Raw genomic sequence first — 22,921 nt, 5'->3', positions numbered from 1 at the left:
GCAGATTACTTGAAGGGGGAAGGGTGGCAGTTAATTAATTCATGGGAATTATGACCATAGATAGCCTTAGGATCTCTATAGCCTACAGTGTGGCTTTCTTTGATTTCTTCCTTTTGCTAGGGTGACCATATGAAAAGGAGGACAGGGCTCCTGTATCTTTAACAGTTGCACAGAAAAGGGAATTTCAGCAGGTGTCATCTGTATGCATGCAGCACCTGGTGATATTCCCTCCTCATCACAACAGTTAAAGTTGAAGGAGCCCTGCCCTCTTTTTGTATCTGGTTACTCTAGAGTAATGCTGTGATCACTCTAGCTATATTAGAGTGACCAGATACAAAAGAGGGCTCCTGCAGCTTTAACTGTTGTGATGAAGAGGGAATTTCACCAGGTGCTGCATGCATACAAATGACACCTGCTAAAATTCCCTCTTCTATACAATTGTTAAAGATACAGGAGCACTGTCCTACCTTTTGCTCCACCCCTTTCTTGCCCCCACCTCCATCTCTCTCTGACTTCCACCACTGCTGGGAGCACACGTGTTTGCTCTCATGGTCCTGCCAAGGAAATGGAACACAAAATGGACTGAACAAACTTTTTAAAAAATCTACACTGCACCTGCATTGTATGTGCAGGAATATTTGTGAATAAAACTGTTTTTTCCCCTTCCTTTCACTGAAGGGTGTGTGTGTAGTAGTCTCCTTTTATTCATGTAAGATAACCTGTGTGCATGTGGGACTAGTAAGTGCTCATTTTGTTTTGTCTTTTTGTTTTTTCTCTGCTAATTGGCTTTCTAACAGGAAGCAATTTACAAAATAATCTCATTACTTCCGATTCTATGACAATCTGCTATCCAGTGCACTAGATATCTCTCTCTCTCTCTCTCTCTCTCTCTCTCTCTCTCTCTCTCTCTCTCTGCCTGTTCAAGATATTTTTCAGGTGCAAAGCAGCCCTACTTCTATAGCCCAGGCAAGATCCATTGCTGCTTGTGAGTTAAGTCTCTTTAACCCCCCACCTGCATTCTTTCTTAACGATCAAATAACTGAGTTATAGTGAAACATTTCCCTACAATGCAGAGCTTAAATATTTACATATAGCATATATAACTGTGAGTGGAATAAAATGGTGGTACAAATAACTTGAGGTAGTGCCTCAATTTGTAGTTGTTTTACATCAGCATGGTTTATAGCTATGGTTACGCCTAACCATGAAGGGAGGGAAAAAGAGATAAACTTCAATATTTTCTATATTCTGAGGCTAAATCTATGATGCACTGAACAACAGTTGTATAGTGGGCAAAGAGCTGCATTTTTTCTACAGTTGACCAAGGCAGGATCTGCACTACTGCTTATAATGGTTTATAAGGGTTATGACAACTGTTCAGGCCCAGGACAAATTACATATACCATTTTTATACGGTTTTAAAAGTGTTATATCCTGCATGGTGTAGATCGGGCCCAAGATGATTTAAACACTACAAATCACATAGAATTTCTGTGATCACACTTAAACCCACTTTACCAACAATCATATTTGTTGACGTGTCCAAGGGTCCTTTTTGTGCTGGAATTTACAAAGGCTTGGATTCTAAGTGACCCTTCTACAAACGGAAGGATTTTTGATCAAGCAGAGACAATCAGTAGTAGAAGGAGGGGGGAGATTTTCACTGATCCTTCCTTTCTCCTCTGCAGGCTGTGTGCTACCCCCCACAATGTTCCAGAGAATCCCCCAGCTCTAGGGAACATATTTATAGTGGCAGAGGGAGAAGAAGGAATCAATGGGAAATTGCTTCTCCCCTCCATCCAGATGAGGAAGTATCACATGAACCCATTTCTGCCTGTGAGAACTTAGCATCCTGTTTTGCCAAGAGGCAAAGGTTATTTTAGGATTCAGTAGCAATAACCACACAAATACAAGTCTAAGATTTTGTTCCATAGCAGGCAAAAAGATACAACGAAATACATTATACTGAGCAAGATAGCTTACTTCCCCATTCTGTTGTCAGGAGCTCTAGGAGAATGACAATGGAGAGACCCCAGACAATCAGCCAGCACAAAGCTCACTGTGAGCAAATTTGTGGGGACTTGACAACTACATGGACTATGTGCTAGCAGGTCATGCCACCAACCTTCAGCACACTTATTCTGCCACGGTCATAAGACAAGCCTGAGCTGGTGGCCGTCAGCCAACACGGATAACTCTGGTGCAGACAACTGGCAGAAAATGCAAAGTAATAATATGAAGCACCTTTAAAGGAACCAAACACTCAAATGGGAATTCAGGCATAGATGGGCAACTCATGCTCCTCAATATACAAAGGTCTTCCGGTTTTATTTTCCCATACATATCCAAGCCAATATCTTTTGCTACATAACTGTGCATTAACTTTTAATCTTCATGAGGAGAGATTATGCGCCATTTGGATCTCTAATTATTACAGTTACATGGGAAAAATCCTCAATATGGGTTTCAGTACATCAGGTTTTAATAGGGTATCCAGTTGGAACCCTCCATGTTCTCGAAGGAATGTGGGTGATAATTTGAATATTCCCATCAGTGGGGATAGAGTTGCCATGCTCCCCTCCCCACCAGATAGCCAGATTCCTGTGCCTTTTACAGAGCCAAATTAAATGGGGGTTGTTAATTGCATGAATGGAATTGCTGTACATCTTTTTGTTTTGTAAATAGCAGCCTTGGAGATGCCTGAGCAGCTTTGAGGCCAGAGGAAATGGTCTGGAGATGCTTAAGTCTTTCTTTACCAGCTACAGCACCAATGGGAACTCTTCTGGGAGTGCAAATAGCAGTTTCAGAGAGGTGGTTTATGTTGGGACCATGGCACAGACAGAAAGAGTCAAACACCCCCTCTCCATGGCCCCACAACTTTCCAAGCTTATTTACATAACAAAAAAGCAGAGATTAATTCCATCCATGCAATGAATGCATTCATGCAATTAATGGCACATACTGTATGGTTGCATGGCAGGCAGACATTTAATACAGGCCATTTTTACATCATGGAGAGGTGGTAATGGAAAACAGCTCCATGGATTTTCTGCCTTTCATGCATCACTTAAAGGCATTGTGGGGAGAGATAGCAACTTCTCATCATTTGCAGGCTGAAAAAGATGCTGCTGAGAGGATTAATGGAACAGCATAGTGGGGGTGCTGAAACTTCAGCTTTGCTCAAAATGTTGCCACATTTAAATGCATTGGCTCAATGGAAATCATATTCATGCTCTAGAAGCCAGGCTACCATATTGGAAGGGTGGAAACCCCAATTTTATTTTCTGCTTAAAGAAGCTTCAACACTGCAATCCCTCAAGAGGCACAAGAGAATGTGAGTGAGATCCAAAGATGTCCATCTACCAACGGACAGTTGGTGGAATGGATTCCCCCTTCTCCTGTAGCCCCCACACAGGCCCCAAATCTATTCTGAACAGTTGTGAATCCTCTGGGGCAGATCTGGGGGTGGTGCAGGGAAGGAGAGGAAGTGTAAGTTCCATTCCATGACTGAAAATCTACTTGTGCAAAGTTGGGTGGAACCCTATAATGGAATTGCAGGTCACATAAGTGCTCAGCAGAAGAAAGTCCAAGAAGTGCCCTTCCTCTGCGTCCAATTCACATGGCCGCAAGTAGGCTGTTGCTGGGGGGGGGGAGGAGAGAGACATGCCTCCTCACTATTGGTGGAGGCCTGGTGGTGCCATCGGCAGAGAAAGGGGTGGCAGCACCAGTATTAGGCGGCCGTGCCCACCCCTTCTGCCTCTTTCATTTTGCGGCTCCCTGCCTCCCAGGATGCAGTGTGAATTTTCCTGGTCATCATTTTGGGGGCCGAATAGGATTTTTTTCATGTAGCCTGATTGGCTGGGGCTATGTTTTTTTCACCTACTTCACACTGTAAGTCTGGAGAGAGTGTCTTAGGAGTTGGGTTTACCATTTGGTCACATTTAGCCTAGGCGTTAGGGGCGGGCATGTTTAGAAAACAGGGATGGTGATCATTCTGCGGCACCATTATTTGGTGACAGGTGATGCCTGAGGCCTTCCGCTGAGGGTTCTTGCAGTCCCAGTGGGGGGGGGGGATAAGGGTTACCTGTAAGGCCAACTCACGTCACTTCTCCTGATACCTTGCAGATCAGGGGGGAGTGACATGGGAAGGCCTCCCCTTCCCAAAAGGGGTAGGCCTGTGGATCAAGCTGACACTAGTCATCAGGAATAGAATGTTTCACCCATTAAAACACCTGCTAGATGCTGGTGAAGTGAGGGCTCACCCAGTGCTGCCTTTGCAGATCTTAATAACTGTGGCCCTAATTTGAAACCATTTATATTTGTCTCGTCTCTTTATTTCCCCCCCTTCACCTGCAAGCAGTTGACCTCAGATGTGCTTTGCAGTGGTCTGTTAACCTATTAAATGGCTGCTTCTCTCTTCCAGCATTCAGTTAATGGGAAAAGCTGTCCGATTCTAAAAAAAGAGCTGAGATGCAAATATGATTTCCAAAGAACCCCAGGGAATCAGATAATAAGCAATTACTCTAACCAAAGAATACTGATATCTCAAATTTAATTTATGTGTTTATGCATAACCCTTTAAAAGCTTTGAATTTCAAAGCACACAGTAGTATCTTTAACAAAAATACACGGTGCTGCAATTAAATTCCACGGACATCCACATTTATGCAACCAGGTGTTATATTCTAACTCTGGTTGCATAGATGTTTAAAAGCCTTCAAGAAGTCATAATTTGCAGCTTCAGTCTAATGAAATGGATTGATCTCATAGGTGCACATTTGAACTCAAATAATTGAATAAATATATTTTTGCAAGAGTCTTCCAGCCCAGCATCCTGCTTTCAGGTAGGCGCTTAATTCATTTAAGGATCCTAATTTAGCTGACACATCTTTAAATAAATAAACAAAATAACAGAAAAATCCTGTGATTCAGCCCAGCTTGAACAGACAAGAGGCTTATGTAGACCAACATCCTGTTTCCCACAGTGGCTAAACAGATGTATCTTTACTCATGAGTAAATCCTGCTTTACAATGGATATTTATTCTGTAAATTCCATTGTATCCAAAGGGGATTACTCCCTAGCTAGACCTACCTGTTATCCTGCAATGGAGGAGGGAAGATCTCGCTTTGTGTTTAACGTGAGATCCCTCCTCTGTTTACACATGACGCACAATGACCTCAGAAGGAGAGGCGTCGCGCCCGCCATTTTTTAAGTTATTATTAAAGGGCCAGTAGTGCACGAATGCTCATGCACAAAATGTAAGTACTTTTAAAAATTTAAATTACTTTCCCCGCTCCCCCCACCCTACCCCCGATGAGTGCAGTGCTCCTGAGGAGTGCTATGCCCCTCACACAGGACTGGGTCAATACACGACACCCGGCCACACATTCCACAGTCTCGAGCTCAGCCTGGGACCGCGGAAAAAATGGGGCCAAAGGGGAGGGCAAGATCCTGGGGCAAGGAAGTGATGATCCCTCCCTGATCCTGGGATCCCCTGTGCATCATGTGGACACACAGGGACAATCCCAGGGATCACCCCGGGATAAAGCCCTGTCTAGCTATGGCCTTTAAAACACTTTAACCCACTTTTCTTACAATCCATGATAATTTCCAAAGACAATACAATTCCTCAAACTAAATTAAAATAGCACACCATTTGTATATATTGTATTCCAAGCAATGCAATTGGGCAGAAAGGGATCTAGCATTAAAAGCAGCATTAAGATTACTAGATTATTGAAGTAACTAATTTAAGTCCCATTCATTTCAATGGGTCTACTCTAAATAGGACTTTAGTTGGATTCTACTCCTTGACTCCAGAAACTCAGTTTGCCCCTGAAGGTTGGCTAAGCAAGCATTTAGGATTAGCTTGGGTAAGAGAGCTGTCATGTACACTTTCTGACCTCTAACCTAATTTCCTTATTTAAAAATGTTTATTTCTTTATTTACAACATTTATATACCACTCCACATCTAAATAGATTCTTGAGAATAATACAAGATAAGAAGACTAAAACCCCAACTGTGGCTGGTCGCTCAAGGAAGGCTTCTTGAAATAAAGATATTACCCAAGGCCATTCGGTTGCACTTCTGGTTAACACATTCAGAGGCCCTGTTCTGGGTTACCTGAAGGCCTTTTTCTTTTGTGGTGGCTAAACTATGGAATGGCTTCCCCAAATATATTTGTCTGGTACTGACTTTGATTTCTTTTATACAGCAGGCAAACCTGTTTTACTCTCCCAATCTTTTAGTGGTGTTTAATAGTGATTCATTACAAGTATACTTCTGCAGATAATAATTGCTACCATTTTTATTATTATTATTATTATTATTATTATTTATTTATATAGCACCATCAATGTACATGGTGCTGTACAGATAACACAGTAAATAGCAAGACCCTGCCGCATAGGCTTACAATCTAATAAGTTGTAGTAAACAATAAAGAGGGAAGGAGAATGCAAACAGGCACAGGGAAGTATAAACAGGCACAGGGTAGGGCAAAACCAACAGTGTAAAGTCAGAACAAACTCAATATTTGAAGGCTATAGGGAAAAGAAAAGTTTTGAGCTGAGTCTTAAAAGCAGTGATTGAGTTTGTAGTTCTCAAGTGTTCTGGAAGAGCGTTCCAGGCGTAAGGGGCAGCAGAAGAAAAAGGACGAAGCCGAGTAAGGGAAGTGGAGGTCCTTGGGCAGGCGAGAAGCATGGCATCGGAGGAGCGGAGAGCCCGAGCGGGGCGATAGTGTGAGATGAGAGAGGAGAGATAGGCAGGAGCTAGGCAGTGAAGAGCTTTGAAGGTCAGTAGGAGAAGTTTATATTGGATTCTGAAGTGAATTGGAAGCCAATGAAGAGATTTCAGAAGTGGAGTGACATGGTCAGAGCGGCGGGCCAAGAAGATGATCTTAGCGGCAGAGTGGTGGACAGAGACCAGCGGACTGATGTGAGACGAAGGAAGGCCAGAGAGAAGAAGGTTGCAGTAGTCCAACCGAGAGATAACCAGTGCGTGAACGAGAGTCTTGGCAGAAGAGACAGACAAAAATGGTCGAATCCTGGCAATATTATACAGGAAGAAACGACAGGATTTAGCTACTGCCTCGATGTGAGGAGTAAAGGAGAGCGAGGAGTCAAATATAAAGCCAAGACTACGAGCTTCCTTGACCGGAGTAAGCGTGACATCGTTGACAGTAAGGGAGAATGAGAGGTGAGGAGAAGGTTTAGGAGGAAAAACTAGCAGTTCAGTCTTTGCCATGTTAAGTTTCAAACGACGATGAAGCAGCCAGGCTGAGATATCTGAAAGACATGCCGAGATACGATCGTGAACATCTTGAGAAAGTTCCGGGGATGAAAGATATAATTGTGTATCATCGGCATACAGGTGATATTGGAGGCCGTGAGATTGAATGAGCTTGCCCAAGGGCAGCATGTATAGAGAGAACAACAACGGGCCAAGCACCGAGCCTTGCGGAACCCCAACTGAAAGGGGAAAAGAGGAGGACGAGCTGCCGTTAGCCGACACGCTGAAAGAGCGACCCTCTAGATAGGAGGCGAACCAGTTATAGACAGAGCCACAGAGTCCAAGGTCGTGGAGGGAATCTAAGAGAAGATCGTGATCAACCGTGTCAAAGGCTGCGGTTAGATCAAGGAGAATAAGAACAGAATAATGGCCTTTAGACTTGGCAGTAAGAAGATCATTGGTGATCTTGGTAAGGGCTGTTTCAGTGGAATGCAAAGGACGGAAGCCAGATTGAAAGGGATCCAGAGCAGAGTTATTAGAGAGAAAGTCAAGACAACGAGAGTAGACCAGACGTTCCAGGATCTTTGAGACAAAGGGCAAGAGGGAGACAGGTCGGTAGTTAGACAGGGATAGTCGATCAAGAGTGGGTTTTTTGAGAATGGGAGAGACTGTAGCATGTTTAAAAGCAGAAGGAAATGAACCAGAGGACAGAGAAGAATTAATGATGTGAAGCAAGGACGGGAGGATAGCGGGGATAAGATTAATAAAGACGCGAGAGGGAATCGGATCACGGGAACAAGTGGAAGGCTTTGATGAGCGCAGTATTTTAGACAGTTCATCAGCTGAGACCGAAGGGAATGCCGAGAGAGTTGAAGGAGGAGCTGACAGGTGAGGGACAGGAGCTGGAAGCGGAGCAGAGTTGGCTAGATCGGAGCGTATAGTTTGGATTTTAGCATTGAAGAAAGAGGCAAAGTCGTTGGCAGACAGGGAGGCGGGGAGAGATGGCGGATTAGGCTTCAGAAGAGAATTGAAGGACGCGAAGAGCCGCTGAGGGTGCTTAGCATTTGACTGGATCAATGTTGAGTAGTGCTGCTGTTTGGCCAGTGAAATGGCAGAAGAGAAAGAGGAGAGAACAAATTTGTAGTGGACAAAGTCCGCCCAGTCCTTGGTCTTACGCCAGAGGCGTTCGGCTGCCCGGGAACAAGAGCGAAGGTAGCGGAGGAAAGAGGTGAGCCACGGTTGGGGTTGAGAGGGGCGAACTATCCGAGTTGTAGATGGAGCAAGATTATCAAGGGTTGAAGATAAGGAGGAGTTAAAGGAGGAGACGGCTGAGTCCAAGGAGACGGCTGTGTAGACAGAAGGAAGAGAGGAGGCTAAGGACTGAGAAAAAGCCTCGTAGTTGATAGAATGCAGGTCTAAGCTGGAGTCTTAATTACCTGCAGGGGGAGGGAAGAAATCAGGTTTCGGTTTCAAACTGGCCAATGCAGCTGCGCCTTCTTTTCCCTCCCACCCAGCTCTGCAAATGGCCCCAGCAAGCTGGAGTCTTAATTACCTGCAGGGGGAGGGAAGAAATCAGGTTTCGGTTTCAAACTGGCCAATGCAGCTGCGCCTTCTTTTCCCTCCCACCCAGCTCTGCAAATGGCCCCAGCAAGCTGGAGTCTTAATTACCTGCAGGGGGAGGGAAGAAATCAGGTTTCGGTTTCAAACTGGCCAATGCAGCTGCGCCTTCTTTTCCCTCCCACCCAGCTCTGCAAATGGCCCCAGCAAGCTGGAGTCTTAATTACCTGCAGGGGGAGGGAAGAAATCAGGTTTCGGTTTCAAACTGGCCAATGCAGCTGCGCCTTCTTTTCCCTCCCACCCAGCTCTGCAAATGGCCCCAGCAAGCTGGAGTCTTAATTACCTGCAGGGGGAGGGAAGAAATCAGGTTTCGGTTTCAAACTGGCCAATGCAGCTGCGCCTTCTTTTCCCTCCCACCCAGCTCTGCAAATGGCCCCAGCAAGCTGGAGTCTTAATTACCTGCAGGGGGAGGGAAGAAATCAGGTTTCGGTTTCAAACTGGCCAATGCAGCTGCGCCTTCTTTTCCCTCCCACCCAGCTCTGCAAATGGCCCCAGCAAGCTGGAGTCTTAATTACCTGCAGGGGGAGGGAAGAAATCAGGTTTCGGTTTCAAACTGGCCAATGCAGCTGCGCCTTCTTTTCCCTCCCACCCAGCTCTGCAAATGGCCCCAGCAAGCTGGAGTCTTAATTACCTGCAGGGGGAGGGAAGAAATCAGGTTTCGGTTTCAAACTGGCCAATGCAGCTGCGCCTTCTTTTCCCTCCCACCCAGCTCTGCAAATGGCCCCAGCAAGCTGGAGTCTTAATTACCTGCAGGGGGAGGGAAGAAATCAGGTTTCGGTTTCAAACTGGCCAATGCAGCTGCGCCTTCTTTTCCCTCCCACCCAGCTCTGCAAATGGCCCCAGCAAGCTGGAGTCTTAATTACCTGCAGGGGGAGGGAAGAAATCAGGTTTCGGTTTCAAACTGGCCAATGCAGCTGCGCCTTCTTTTCCCTCCCACCCAGCTCTGCAAATGGCCCCAGCAAGCTGGAGTCTTAATTACCTGCAGGGGGAGGGAAGAAATCAGGTTTCGGTTTCAAACTGGCCAATGCAGCTGCGCCTTCTTTTCCCTCCCACCCAGCTCTGCAAATTTTGATACCATTCCAATGAGGATTATATTTTCCATCATATTGCTTCAGATCAGGGAAATCTATAGCCTAAGGAGAAAGAAAAGTCCTCAGATGTTCTAGTTATTTGTTCTTGTTGTCATCAAATAAAGATATATGGATATATAAATAGATACATTTGGATTCTGCTTCTAATGTTTTACAAGATTGCCACTGCATTCTGCTCCATTATTTAACAGACTCTACAGAGTACCATTTCTTGTGAATCTTTGGCCATCTCTTCCTTTCCTTTCAGTTAATGTCTCTGATCAGTATATTTTCTCAACTTATTATTAAATTAATGACCACAGTTTTTCTTCATTTATTTATTTCTCTTATTTAGGAGGGGGGGAGGTCCTGATTGCAAACTGCTGCACTTAACTCTTTATGATTCCAAATAAAAGTAGATAAATGATGACAACGTTTTGCCAGTCTTCCAATTTAGCTAAAACATGAACCGTATATCTTCATTATGTCATGTTTTATTCCCATCTTTTGAAGATGCCAGGAAGAAATGTACTCTGAGAGTAAAAAAGAAAGAAAGAAAGAAAGAAAGAAAGGATGCAAACAAGTTCCACTAAGAGGTGGACTCTTCTTTTTTTCCTGTCAGACATTATGCACTCACAAAGAACCAAATTGCCTTTTCTTTTCCTCTTAAAACAAACAATTGGCACAAGCCAAATATCCACAACAAGTTAGTCTTCATGTATGCAGTGGAGACTGGTACTGAATCCATCAAAGGTACTGAATCCATTTGGGGGATAGGGTTCAGTACCTTGGACAGCTCCTCTAGAGTTCTCACTGGTTCTGACTGAAACCCAGAGCAGATTCACTACATCACTGAAATAGGAGCCACCAGCCTCCACTGCCTGTATGATCCATATATTCACTAAACAGAAGGAGAGCACAATACTGTACCCCACTGGCACCTATCCTGATGTTGCTGAACCAGACCATCCCAATTTCCATGTGGAAAGGAACACCTACCAATACACAGCCGTACATTGCAAAAGATTTGGAGGCCAGAACTCATGGATATGTGACTCACACAAGTAGACATTCCTGGAAGTGAGATCTTGTTCATACTGTACAAATGGGCTCCCTGGCTTTGAGATCCCGTTTACATATTCCCTTGCCAATGTGGCTACTGTTGCCTCCATGAGTGCTCCTATGCTGGTCCAGAAACACGTACTGATTTCTGTACATGCAGTTGTCCCTGGCACCATCTCTACAAACCACACTGGTGTCACATTGCTCTTTAGAATGTGCATGGGCTGAATATTTTTAAACATGATCTTAGGAACAATAATGTAGGCATAATAAACTTTCCCATATTGGTAATGGAACCAAAAGCAGTCATACTCTTATATAGTTGAATTATTATTATTATTATTATTATTATTATTATTATTATTATTATTATTATTATTATTATTACATACTGCCCCATAGCCGAAGCTCTCTGGGCAGTTTACGGAGTTTAAAAAGATTAGATTAAAAAGACTGAACATTAAAAAATCAATATACAAAATTTAAAGACAAAAACATAAAAACAGCTAACATTTAAAACAATTTTTAAAACACTCAGCCAAGCCAAAACTCATTTTGGAGTCAGTTAAAAAATCAATATATGCTTTTAAATGCCTGGGAGAAAAGGAAAGTCTTAACCTGGTGCTGAAAAGATAACGATGTTGGCGCCAGGTGGGCCTCATCAGGGAGATCCTTCCATAATTGGGGGCCACCACAGAAAAGGGCCTCTCCCTTGTAGTTCTTTGCTTCCCCTGGGGACTTTAGTTCCTGAAAGGTAGGTCTCAGTTGAACATTGGAACTTTAGGAGAAGCAGTTTAATGGTAACAGCAGTTTGACAATGAAACCAATTGCTTAGGTGGAGGGTTGGGGTCTTCTCTCACTGGAGGTCTTCAAGCAGAGATTGGGCAGCCATCTGTTGGGGATGCTCTAGCTCTAGTTTTCCTGCATTGAACATGGGGATGGGTTAGATGGTCTACAAAGCCCAGTCCTATTTTGTTATCCTATGGATATATTGGCGGGGGGCTGGTCCTGAACATATTCCATTCACTCAGACTCCTAAAAATAATTGTCTTGGCTTTCCTAACCAACTCCTATCCATATTAGTGGAGTTTGTACGGGCGCTGCACAACAGCATTACCAGGACATGCTAGGAACATATGAAGCCACCTGATACTGAGTTAGACCATTGGTACATCTAACTCAAAATGATCTTCAATATTTTAGACATACAGATAGGGATGGAAATCTTGGCTGGGTTCCCACCACAAACAACCCATGAAGAGGACACATGGTTTGTTGTTGGGTTGTAAATTGTGGTTTGTTTGTGGTTAACAAATCAAGGTCTGTAATCACGGCTGGGTTCAGGCAACATGATGGCTCATGTTTCAACAACAACAACTCATGGTTCAAAAACCGACATTCAACCCTTTTTTTTAAGGTTGCATGAATATTCATAAGCACTTTTATCCACACTTCTCCTAATAAAACTTGTCTTGTATCCATTTTGCCTACTTTGGAAGCAATATGCCTAATAATACATTTCCATGCATTTTTCTCCTAATATACACATTTTTGAACATATTTTTTGTTTGAAAAACTTCACAGCAGAATTCGAGGAAGTATGAATTTCAAAGGTTTACTGAGTTTTGATTCATGCATTAAGTAAGTTCACATTAAAATACAAACTGAACGAATTCTTCCCCCACCCCAAATGTTGACACTTGCTGATGGACCTGGACCTGAGCCTTGCTTGTCCTCAACTTACAAGGGATTATCCCTTGCCCTGACTTCAAAAGATGTTTCTGTTATCACACATCCCTAATCATGTCTTAGAGAGAAGCTAACTCTGCATCAGGAAACTGGCATTTACTTTGGCATTGACTGGGTTTAAAAAAGGGAGGGAGAAGGAGTGCCTTTTGTTCTGTAACAAATGGTCCCCTTGCAAGGCAGTTTCCATTCCACTCTATTAATCTCTCTGGCACCTTCAATTTCAAAGGCTCACCTTAAGTTGGTTCGGCAACCTGACAACTGTCACTTCCCCTGCACAGGCACAGAAAAGGGCAATAAATTAAGTAAAGTTGGATTTGAGCCCTCATTAATCAGGGTTCGGCAAGACTTTATTAATAGCAGTAATTAGGAGAATTGAAGTTTCGTGGCAGCAGTTGAAGAAAACTCCCCCATTTAAATGTTCCTTGGTATTGACCCGCCAAGTGTCATGGTGCAAGGTGTGTTATTAACTTCCTGTTAGAGACCATCATGGATCATTTCAGTTTTGCATCACTAAGAGAGAAGTAAAGACTGGAAATGCAGAAGCTCTGTGTATGCCAGCACTACCACTTTTTCAAATAAAGAACTTCCCTCTAGTTGAAAAGAAGAACATTGATTAGCAACAGGAAGAACTTAGACAAGACTTTTTTTAAAAAAATATCATTGTAATCATGCTATATTTGAGGCAGCAGTCAAATGTTTTAATATTATTTTAAATTGTATGGGTCACTTTTGCAGCACTGATGCCTGGGTTGGGAAAGGGGAGGGGGGGTGGGAGTATGGTAACAGGGGAGAGAAACTCCCAGGGGTGTGATGCTCAACTTGTATTTGGGGAGAGCATTACGAGTCATTGAGATGTTTCTGAACCAGGAATTGCACAATTTAGTGCCATTGCTACTTAGTACATGACCTGGTTTGCTTGTTTGTCCCTCCATCAACCTTGAAGCCTAGTCCTAGGGAATGTCTACACCATGCAGTTACCCCGGGATCAGCTCAGAAGCATCCCTGTGCATCCATATATAATCACAGGGGATCCCAGGGTCAACCAGGGACAGACAGAGACTCTCCCTGGGATAACCAAGACCTCGGTTATCCCAATTTTTCCACGGTCTCAGGAAGATCCTGAGCATGCTGGGCAAAGTGTCCCAGCTTCTTCCTGCTTCCTCCAGCTTTCAAAGCGGGCACAGAGCTGTTCAGGAGGCTCTGTGCCCTTCAGGGTAGAGGGCAGCAATCAGGGCTGCACAACTGGGCTCCTCTTCTTTAAAAAAAAATTTAAAAAATGGCGCCCATGATGTCCCTCTTCCCTTCTGGGACATCGCACGACCATATAAAAGCTGGGGGAGGATTGCGGAAGCAGGTAAGTCTGCGATCCTTCCCCCTCCCTCCTGCTACACCCTTAGGTGTAGATGAGCCCCTAGTTTAAGGATCTGGAGTCAGTGAACTGAAAGCAGCCTATCATAGAACTGACAACACAACCATTTGTCTGTGGGGTGCTTAATAAAATCTTAGACTTAGTGGGAGTTGTGGTTACAAAGGGAACAGCCACTGTTGCTGCTGCAAACTCCCTTGGCTGGGTCCTTCTATACAATTTCTCCAGTGTAGCAGCTAGCAGAACAATCATCTCCCACCCAATCGTCTCCTACCCTTTGCAGGAATGGAGCACAGTGCTGTGTGCTGGAGCCAAATCAGTGATGCAGCCATGCTGGATGACCAATATGGAGATTGTGTTGGACATATATGATGGTTATGCCTACTCCCTGGCTTCAGTCCTGGGTAGGTATGAAGGAACAAAACTGTCCTCCATTTTTGTGTTTAGTTTTAGGATAGTATGGTGTTAGATAGTGTGTGTGTGCGCGCATGCGCGCACTAGTCAGTTTCAGTGAATGGTTAATTGTTTAGAAGTCAAAGGTTTAGTTAGGATGTAGAAGTCAGGAAGTTTACTCAGGAAGTCAAGAGATTATAAAGTTCAACAAAAGGTCTGAGGGAGAGATAGAGTGAAAGGGAGAGAAACAGAAACAAAGAAATAGAAACAGTTGACCACCCTGAAAGGGAAACAGAAACGTAGGAGTCATCTCCACCTACAGCCCTACATTATTTGTGCATATGTATTCATTGAGATTTTTTTAAAAAATCCTATTAACATTTTTCTTCAGTAAAAATTAAGTTAAATTTTGTTATTTGAAATGTTGCAGTCTCATTTGGGGAGTTACCAACCCCATGTCTAATAGCCAAATGTCACATTACCTAAAGTAGCTACGTGAGGCCCAGAGAGTTTGGTGAAGGCAGCCAGAGGGGAAGAAAAGATTTCTCCCTGGTGGCAGTGGAAAAGACCACAGGAAAGGAAGGGCAAGAAGGATTGTGGGCAGACTTTTTTGCCTGCTTCCCCTTCCACTCATGCAACAGGGCATTGCTGGTCCATGACAGCAGGTTTGACAGCCCACCCAGTCTTCAAGCATTGCAGTTGGTCCCCTGACAAAATGAAGAAGTTTTTTGGTTTGTTTATGCTTTCTTCCCTAATTAGCTAAGTGAAGAGGGATTTTCCCACATCTAGTTTGCACTGCTTTGAACAGTCATAGGGAGGTAATTCGCGTTAATTTGGTGCATTCAGGTTAGTGCATCACATTTAATTGAGATAGCTCAGAGGGGAGGACAGGCGGAACATACTGACTTGGTTGGTGCTGGGTGAAAACTGTAGAGCCTTAACATGGTTTGTAAACCGTAGGTTTTTATATTCAACAACATTACAAAAATGAGAGGAATAAAGACTGTTTTCAACATGGCACCCGAAAAGAATACAGCATTGGTGCCAGGCGTATTTCTTTTGGGAGGGCATTCCAACATTGGGCTGTCATCACAGAGAAGGCCCTCTTTCATACAAGCACACTGCACTTCTGCTATAGATGGTACTCCTTCTTGTTCAAAGTGGAGATAGAACATCAAAAAACCAGGATAGCGACAGATTTTGAGTGTCCTTAGACTGATGGGGACCCTATTTTCTCAAGCAAATGTGCAGTTAAACCCATACAGTGTGGCTTAGTTTATTGAATGCTCCTGCTTTGATAAAGAAGCAAGAAGAAAATTCTCATCTTTCCCAAGCCCGTGTTTGGAAAACACAGCTTTCTTCCCAGATCTGTCTTTCTCCCCTATATTTCCTCTTCTATATCTTTCACTTGAAAACTATGATTGGCATTTCTTGCATATATGTCTTTAGCCTCCCTCTAAATTGATCCTTTTGAGAGAGGAGATTGAGAAATGGATGAAGGCATGGAAAGAATGTAATTATAAGATTCCATTGGGGGGAGGGAGAAATAATGGAAATGTCCCCCTCTGGGTTTGATCAATAATGCAGTACTTGTTATCTTGATCTTCCTGATAAACCACAAACAGCCTAGATAAATTATTCCTTGAAATCAATCTATTGCAATAGTTCTGTCGCTGTGTTGTCAATATGGGCAACTGCAAAAATGAAAAATAAAAGGGGCCAGTTTTATTGAATATGTGATATCTAACTCTTGTAGGATACATAGATTATCAAAATGGAGTTCTGCAGGCTGTGAACATGCCTTAATTTCCCCCTGATTTGTTTCCTCAGGACCAAAGCAGACATTGCACTGAAGTCATAAGAAGCAGCCATTTGTTTACTGTAATTTTAAATCTACCTGTAACCAAAATTTCTGGGCAGTGTACAATACATTAAAAACATACACTGGAGAAAAATAATGAAAAGTAAGTGCACAGGGTCTGATTGAGATCCTAACATGGGGGCAGGGGGATTTTGCCCTTTTTTACTTTACTAGAATCCCAATCTGGGGGTGTGTGGGGGGGGTATATTAAAGATGAAATGGAGACAGGAAAACAGCACCTCTAAAATTACAAACCGAGGGGAAAAAGTGAGAGCAAATTCAGGTGCAGTTTCGTGCAAATTGTGTAATATATTCATAGTTATAAGGACTCCTTCGTCAGGAGGAGCTTGAAAGATCCAGAGATTCCTACACCTCTTTCAATATAGCAGCCTTAAAAGAGAGAGAGAGAGAGAGCAGCGTTTTCTTTCTTTCCTCATTTACAAACAACTTTTGCAAAGAGTGGGCGGGGGAAGATGCTGGTTAATCTAAAGACATAGCTTTAATAATTTCCCTCTTCCATTTTAGATAAGGCATGCTTCCAGACGAACCTTTTATTGTGCCATCAACTTGCCTCAATCATGGAATTTTATGGAGGGTGGGGTTTGCAAGAGACATCCTTTTCCACTCGTAAGCCTCCTGTCTTTTCTCTTACAACAACAACAAGAAGACAGAATGCTTTTTCACTGACAGTGCTAGGAAACCTCTATGTGTAAGAACCCAAAAGTAAGAAGTATTGCTGTGGCTACCATGTCCTCACTGTGGGTCAATAAGAGTTTTGTGGTGAGCTCAAGAGGACTTGCTTGAGGCCTCTTCAGGTCCTTCCCCTCCACTTCCTGAATTACTAGACTCCAATCCTTGGAAGAACCACTGAGAAGATTCCTCCGACATAAAATGGCAGTTGGGTCTAATCTACACCTGCCATTTATCCCCAGGTAAACATGAGGTCATCCCTGCATGTCCAAATGATGCACAGCTGATCCTAGGGCAAACTGGGGATGAGTACTCAGATCTCCCAGGATAGCTGGGTCTGGGACTGCTTTTCCCCCAATTTTTTTGCCATCTCAGGACCATCCTGACCTCTGTGAGCAGGGTCTCTCCCTCCCAGGGTCCTCCCTCTTCTTCACCAGTAGCAGGGCTCAGGAAACGGACATGGAGCTGTGTGGGGGGAGTCCGTGGGCAGCAAAGATGAGGGGCAGGGCATTTTCACCACCTTTGGGATAACACTCAGCATCTTCCAGCACCGAGTTTATTGTGTGTGTGTGTGTGTGTTTTTAAAAAAATTGTTCCTTTGCGCAGGACCATTTGCAATTGCGCAAATGTCTCCTCTCTTTTTAAAAAAGTAGCACCCCGGAACGTCCCTCTTTACTTCTGGGACTTGCTGGCGTGTTGCCCGTGAGGGATGATCCCAGAAGTGGAAAACTCCATGATTTTCCCTCCCCATTACCCAAAGTGCTGCAGGTGTAGATGAGCCCTTAGATTTTCCTACTTGCTGATGTTAATCTATTGCGTGTTGGTAACCTGCTTTAGCTGAGACAGTGGGGTGGGAGGTTGTCTGTCACATAATAATTCTCCACCGCTGCACTACAGATACACACATGCCAGAAGAATGCATGTAGTTGAGCATGCTGAGGAAGAGTAAATATCTTGAGAGAGAGAAAAATGTAATTAAATCAGACTTGTGAACTGTAATGAGCTACTTTTACACCCTGCTGACAGTAGCAGCAACACCGTAAAATTGTTTTGCACTGCCGATAAGTAAGGAACGTGTCCATTACTAAATGTAGGGATGAAACGGATAATTGAACAGAATTCTAGAGTTCCAATTTTCTTGTTTATTTATTTATTACATTTTTATACCGCCCAATAGCCGAAGCTCTCTGGGCGGTTCACAAAAATTAAAACCATAATAAAACAACCAACAGGTTAAAAGCACAAATACAAAATACAGTATAAAAAGCACAACCAGGACAACCTTTAAGGATTTCTTAAAGGTTTACGAATTCCTTCTTAAAGGAAGGAAAGGGTAAGCCAAAGAGGATGCAGTGGACTAATATTCCACATTGGGTTTTTACAGGGGCATAAATAAATTAGTAAAAGGATTGCCTATGGAAAATCAAAGCAACATCTTCACAATTTGAAAATTAGTAATATCAGAAATTACTACTTTGCCACTATTTTTCTAAATTAAAATATTTAGTGGGCTGGGGATATAAAGTTTTTTTTTAAAAAAAAAAACTCTTATCCAAAGTAGCAGCACAAGTTTTAAATAGCTGTAAATTTTTTACTATTATTGATATCATAATTTATGACAGTGCAGGACTTGTCTAATGAACAAGAAAAACATTGGACTTTCGGTAACACAAAATAAGCTGGAGAAATATAATGAGCAAATAAACACAATATATCTATTTTGAACTCTGCACAAGGAAGTTATGGAGGAGAATTGTGGGATCCTGGCCTCTCTGGGTCATTGCACGATTAGCAACAAAACTAGCAGGCACCAGAAAAAGAAAAGTGAAGATCTTTTTGAACGAAGTAATAGGAATGCCCATGGTGGGAAGACACAGAGGAAAAGCTCTCAGTATATAAAGACTCAGAAGATTCACCTTACCAAATATCAACGGTTTCACACAGAAGACAAAAGATTAAAATGCTTGGAGGGTGAAAAGCAATTCCGTTCCACTTAACCGACATCGAAGAATTCACTCAAGTGAAAAGCCCTATGAATGCCAAGAGTGCGGAAAGAGCTTTGCTCGCAGGACAAACCTAACGTGTCATCAAAGAACTCACAAAGGGGAGAAGCCCTACGAATGCCTTGAGTGCAGAAAGAGCTTTGCTCGCAGCACACACCTTAAGCTGCATCAAAGAATTCATACAGGGGGGAAGCCCTACAAATGCCTAGAGTGCAGAAAGAGCTTTGCTTGCAGCACAAACCTTAAGCTGCATCAAAGAACTCACACTGGCGAGAAGCCCTATAAATGCGTGGAGTGCGGAGAGAGCTTTGCTCGCAGCACAAGCCTTAAGCTGCATCAAAGAACTCACACTGGCGAGAAGCCCTATAAATGCCTAGAGTGTGGAAAGAGCTTTGCTTGCAGCACACACTTTAAGCTGCATCAAAGAATTCATACAGGGGAGAAGCGCTATAAATGCCTAGAGTGCGGAAAGAGCTTTGCTCACAGTACAGATTGTAAGAAACATCAAAGGACTCACACAGGGGAGAAGCCCTACAAATGCCTAGAGTGCGGAAAGAGCTTTGCTCACAGCACACCGTGTAAGCAACATCAAAGAATTCATACAGGGGAGAAGCCCTACAGATGCCTAGAATGCAGAAAGAGTTTTGGTCAGAGTGGCCACCTTAATCAACATCAAAGAATTCACACAGGGGAGAAGCCCTATGAATGCCTGGAGTGCGGAAAGACCTGTGCTCACAACGCAGACCTTAAGAAACATCAAAGAATTCACACGAAGCAGAAGCCATAGAAGTGCTCAGAGGTTGGAAAGCAACTGTTGTTTTTAAATGGATACTGTTGTTTTTATGTTTCTGATGGTTTTAAAATTTTGTATACTTTTTAATATTTACAGTTTTTAAACCGCCCTGAGAGCTTCAGCTATGGGGCGGTATATAAATTTAATAAATAAATATTTAAATCTTTAGCCAACCCTAGACCAAAGCTACATCGAATCACCTCCAGATGCATTTTAAAGCCAAAAATAGCCATTTCAATGGAAAATAAACATCCCCTCCAAAAAAACATTGTCATTTTTTGAATATTCATCATCATTTTAAATCATATTCATTATCACCATTTCCCCTAACAGTGGCTGCTACCTCCACATTTTGAGGTAGGAGGTGCTTGGCTGGGAATTTTTTTCTCCTATCTGGACTAGTCCCATGGGTGTTCCAGCAAATCAGGAGTCCTGCACCAACCAGAATGATACATACCCAATCAGATTTGGTATGTGAAATTTTAACTAATGGCAAATGAGGGCATTTGAATATCAGAATTTTAATAATGGCAAATGAGGCCCCAGAGGACACCACCCATCCCTGCTCCTACCAAGGGTGAGCTGCTAATGGAATGCTGGTGCTCAGCTCAGCACCCATCAGAGAAACCTAGAGCAAAGCAGCTGTAGCAGCCACCAGTAACATAATTTCGGGGGGGGGGCACCTTTTTCTGGGTCCCCCCAAACTTGGCAGTGGCCCTGAAAGAATGAGAAAATAATTGACGCCCATTTCTTTTTAAAGACTGAAATGTTATGTACATTCATCTATTCCACAGTGAGACTAACTTCTGAGTACACATGGTAGGTGTATGCTGTAAGTCTTCTTAATAAGAATATATTTTGCATGAAATACATACATTATAAATTTGTAATTTAACAGTTCCTACATTGGAGGGTCCCCCATGTTCATGAGTAACCCATAAAGGCATTCAGTGTTTTACTAGCAGCTCTGCTTGCGGCCAATGATCGAAAATTGTTAACCTCAATGTAGTTGGTGACTTCTAAAAAGCATATTTTATCATCTTCTGACATGGCACATTCACTGTCAGTCACATCATCTAGGGACATTTGCAATATTAATTCTTTCCCCTGCTACTACACATTCATTTAGCAAGAATCTTCTACATTATGCACACCTACTTCAAAGTATTGTGCATGGATGGGCAGGGTGGGGGATTCTGTTATTTCCAAAAAAAATGTATTACCTGTACGCATAGCATTTCAAGCCATCTCATTTTCTCTAAATTGAATTTGATGCAAACACACCAATAAGAGACTATCTTTAGCTTGGCAGTCATACTTTTGTAGAATGAAATATTCCACAGCAGCACCTTCTGGGTTGTGATCAAGATAACAACATCCTTCAGATATAACATGTGAAGAAGCTGCAATGTAATAAATAAAATAAAGTAAGGTAGAGACTACATTGGCTGCAAAAGAGAACTGTTTGGAGACAGAGCACAGCAGCTTGAGCTAAGGAATCATGGTAGCTTGAGATGAGGAACCAGGTTTGAAGCCAACATTGCTGCTGTTAGCATTAGTACTTCTTCACACAAGGAATAATTAATGGGGAAAGCAATCCTATGACCTCTAGGCAGCATCTGGAGAGCCATCAGATACTACAGATCCCTTGATAAAAAGTTGGAGACAGATCTGGCCTTATGCTCTTGCCCATAATACAAACACATGTAAATGTTTATTTAGGGCAGAACTACATAAAACCTGAGAAAAAGGGCTGCCACCAAAATGGCATACAATGTTGTCATCAGGGCAGAAGGTCAGAAACCCACTCAACAGAATGAACCTTTTCTCCTATCACCTATAATATGCAGTTAGTTAACCTTACTCATTGATGCAACTTCACAAAGTCAAGAGACTTCATAAATCCATGTGCTTTCCCTGTACCATTCTACTTCATTAGTTCCTGCTCACAAGGGTAGCAAAACATATGATGCTACTACACATTCAAGTGGAGAATTCAACTTGTAGACCTTAATGATTGCAACTGCCCTTTGTCCTAATCTAAACAGACCTAACTCTTTGCTAATCAAATACAGACATGAATATAGTAAAAGAGTCAATTCAGCAGGCAAATTAGCAAATACAGTTTTACCAGGCACAGGGGGGAAGTTCCAGAGTGAGGCCTAAGGAACAACCAAGGTCAAAAGCCAGGAAGTCAATTAAGTAAAAACACAGTCCAAAAGCAGAGTAGGTAGAAGTCCAAAGGTTAGTAGCATAGAGGTCCAAACACACAGCAAGGCCACAGAGAAATTGGGATACAAAACAATAGACACTAGTGAGATACTTTCCCTCCACCAGCTCTGTTTGCAAGTGAGAGCTGATATAGCTAGAGCTACTAGAACCCCACCCTGTGCTCAGCTGCATTAAATTAGAGGCTTGTCAGTTGTCCTCCTCATGATGAGAGCCCAACTCATGAGTGGTAAGTGAACACTCTTCAGTACATGAGCACTTTTTTGCCTGACCATCTTAAGATCATGAATCTTAAGGTCTCCGCATTCTCTAGGGCTAGGTGGTGGTCCAGCATCCGCCTCTCCCTCAGAAGCTGAAATGTCTGCTTATCTAGAAGGCATATTTAAAGGCCTCAACTCTGAGGATCTCAGCCCATCATGAGTATCGCCATGGTCTTCTGAGGGGCCAATTGGCTTTGAAGGTTCTGGTTCCTCCTCTGATGATAACTCCAATTGTGGCATGACTCCTGAGACTATGTCACCCTCTGCCTCCATGTGCCCTCTTTTACAGAGGACAGCTTTCTATTTGAAGGGCTGCCAGAGGACTGTCCTCTATTTTTATTTGATTTGTTATTACATTTATATCCCACTTTATTTCACCTTGAAAGGAATCCAAGGAATCCACTTTATGGAGGTATTGAAGTGCACTGGCAACTGCTGGGGCCCATTGACACATACCAAATACCAGTTTCATAGTGCAATATCCTGCTTGGTGTAGATTAGGCCTATAGATGCAAATGTACAAATAATTATAATAATTTAAAGAGAAATACAATGCATCTTACTATAGTGTTGAAGACTGTGACAAGCGGAACT

The 22,921-nt window shown here is 42.9% G+C and overlaps 1 protein-coding gene across 1 annotated transcript; it reads left to right on the top strand.

The window, feature by feature from the left end:
* Positions 1 to 14,444: 14,444 nt before the first annotated feature.
* LOC134413372 (zinc finger protein 664-like) lies at positions 14,445 to 19,832 on the top strand. Its single transcript, XM_063147556.1, has 2 exons — positions 14,445 to 14,506; positions 19,412 to 19,832. Exons 1-2 carry the CDS (start codon positions 14,445 to 14,447, stop codon positions 19,830 to 19,832), a joined length of 483 nt encoding a protein of 160 aa, XP_063003626.1.
* The last annotated feature ends 3,089 nt before the right edge of the window (positions 19,833 to 22,921 follow it).

The sequence above is a fragment of the Elgaria multicarinata genome, chromosome 1, assembly GCF_023053635.1.
Source record: "Elgaria multicarinata webbii isolate HBS135686 ecotype San Diego chromosome 1, rElgMul1.1.pri, whole genome shotgun sequence".
Classification (NCBI taxonomy): Eukaryota; Metazoa; Chordata; class Lepidosauria; order Squamata; family Anguidae; genus Elgaria; species Elgaria multicarinata.
The sequence above is the reverse complement of the archived record's forward strand: the minus strand, read 5'-3'. Positions and strand labels throughout refer to the sequence as shown.

Coding starts and splice junctions, on each gene's coding strand:
- LOC134413372 (XM_063147556.1), top strand. CDS start 14,445: ATGGAGATTGTGTTGGACATATATGATGGTTATGCCTACTCCCTGGCT. Junction 14,507..19,411: donor CTGGCTTCAGTCCTGGGTAG/GTATGAAGGAAC, acceptor CGAGAAGCCCTA/TAAATGCCTAGAGTGTGGAA.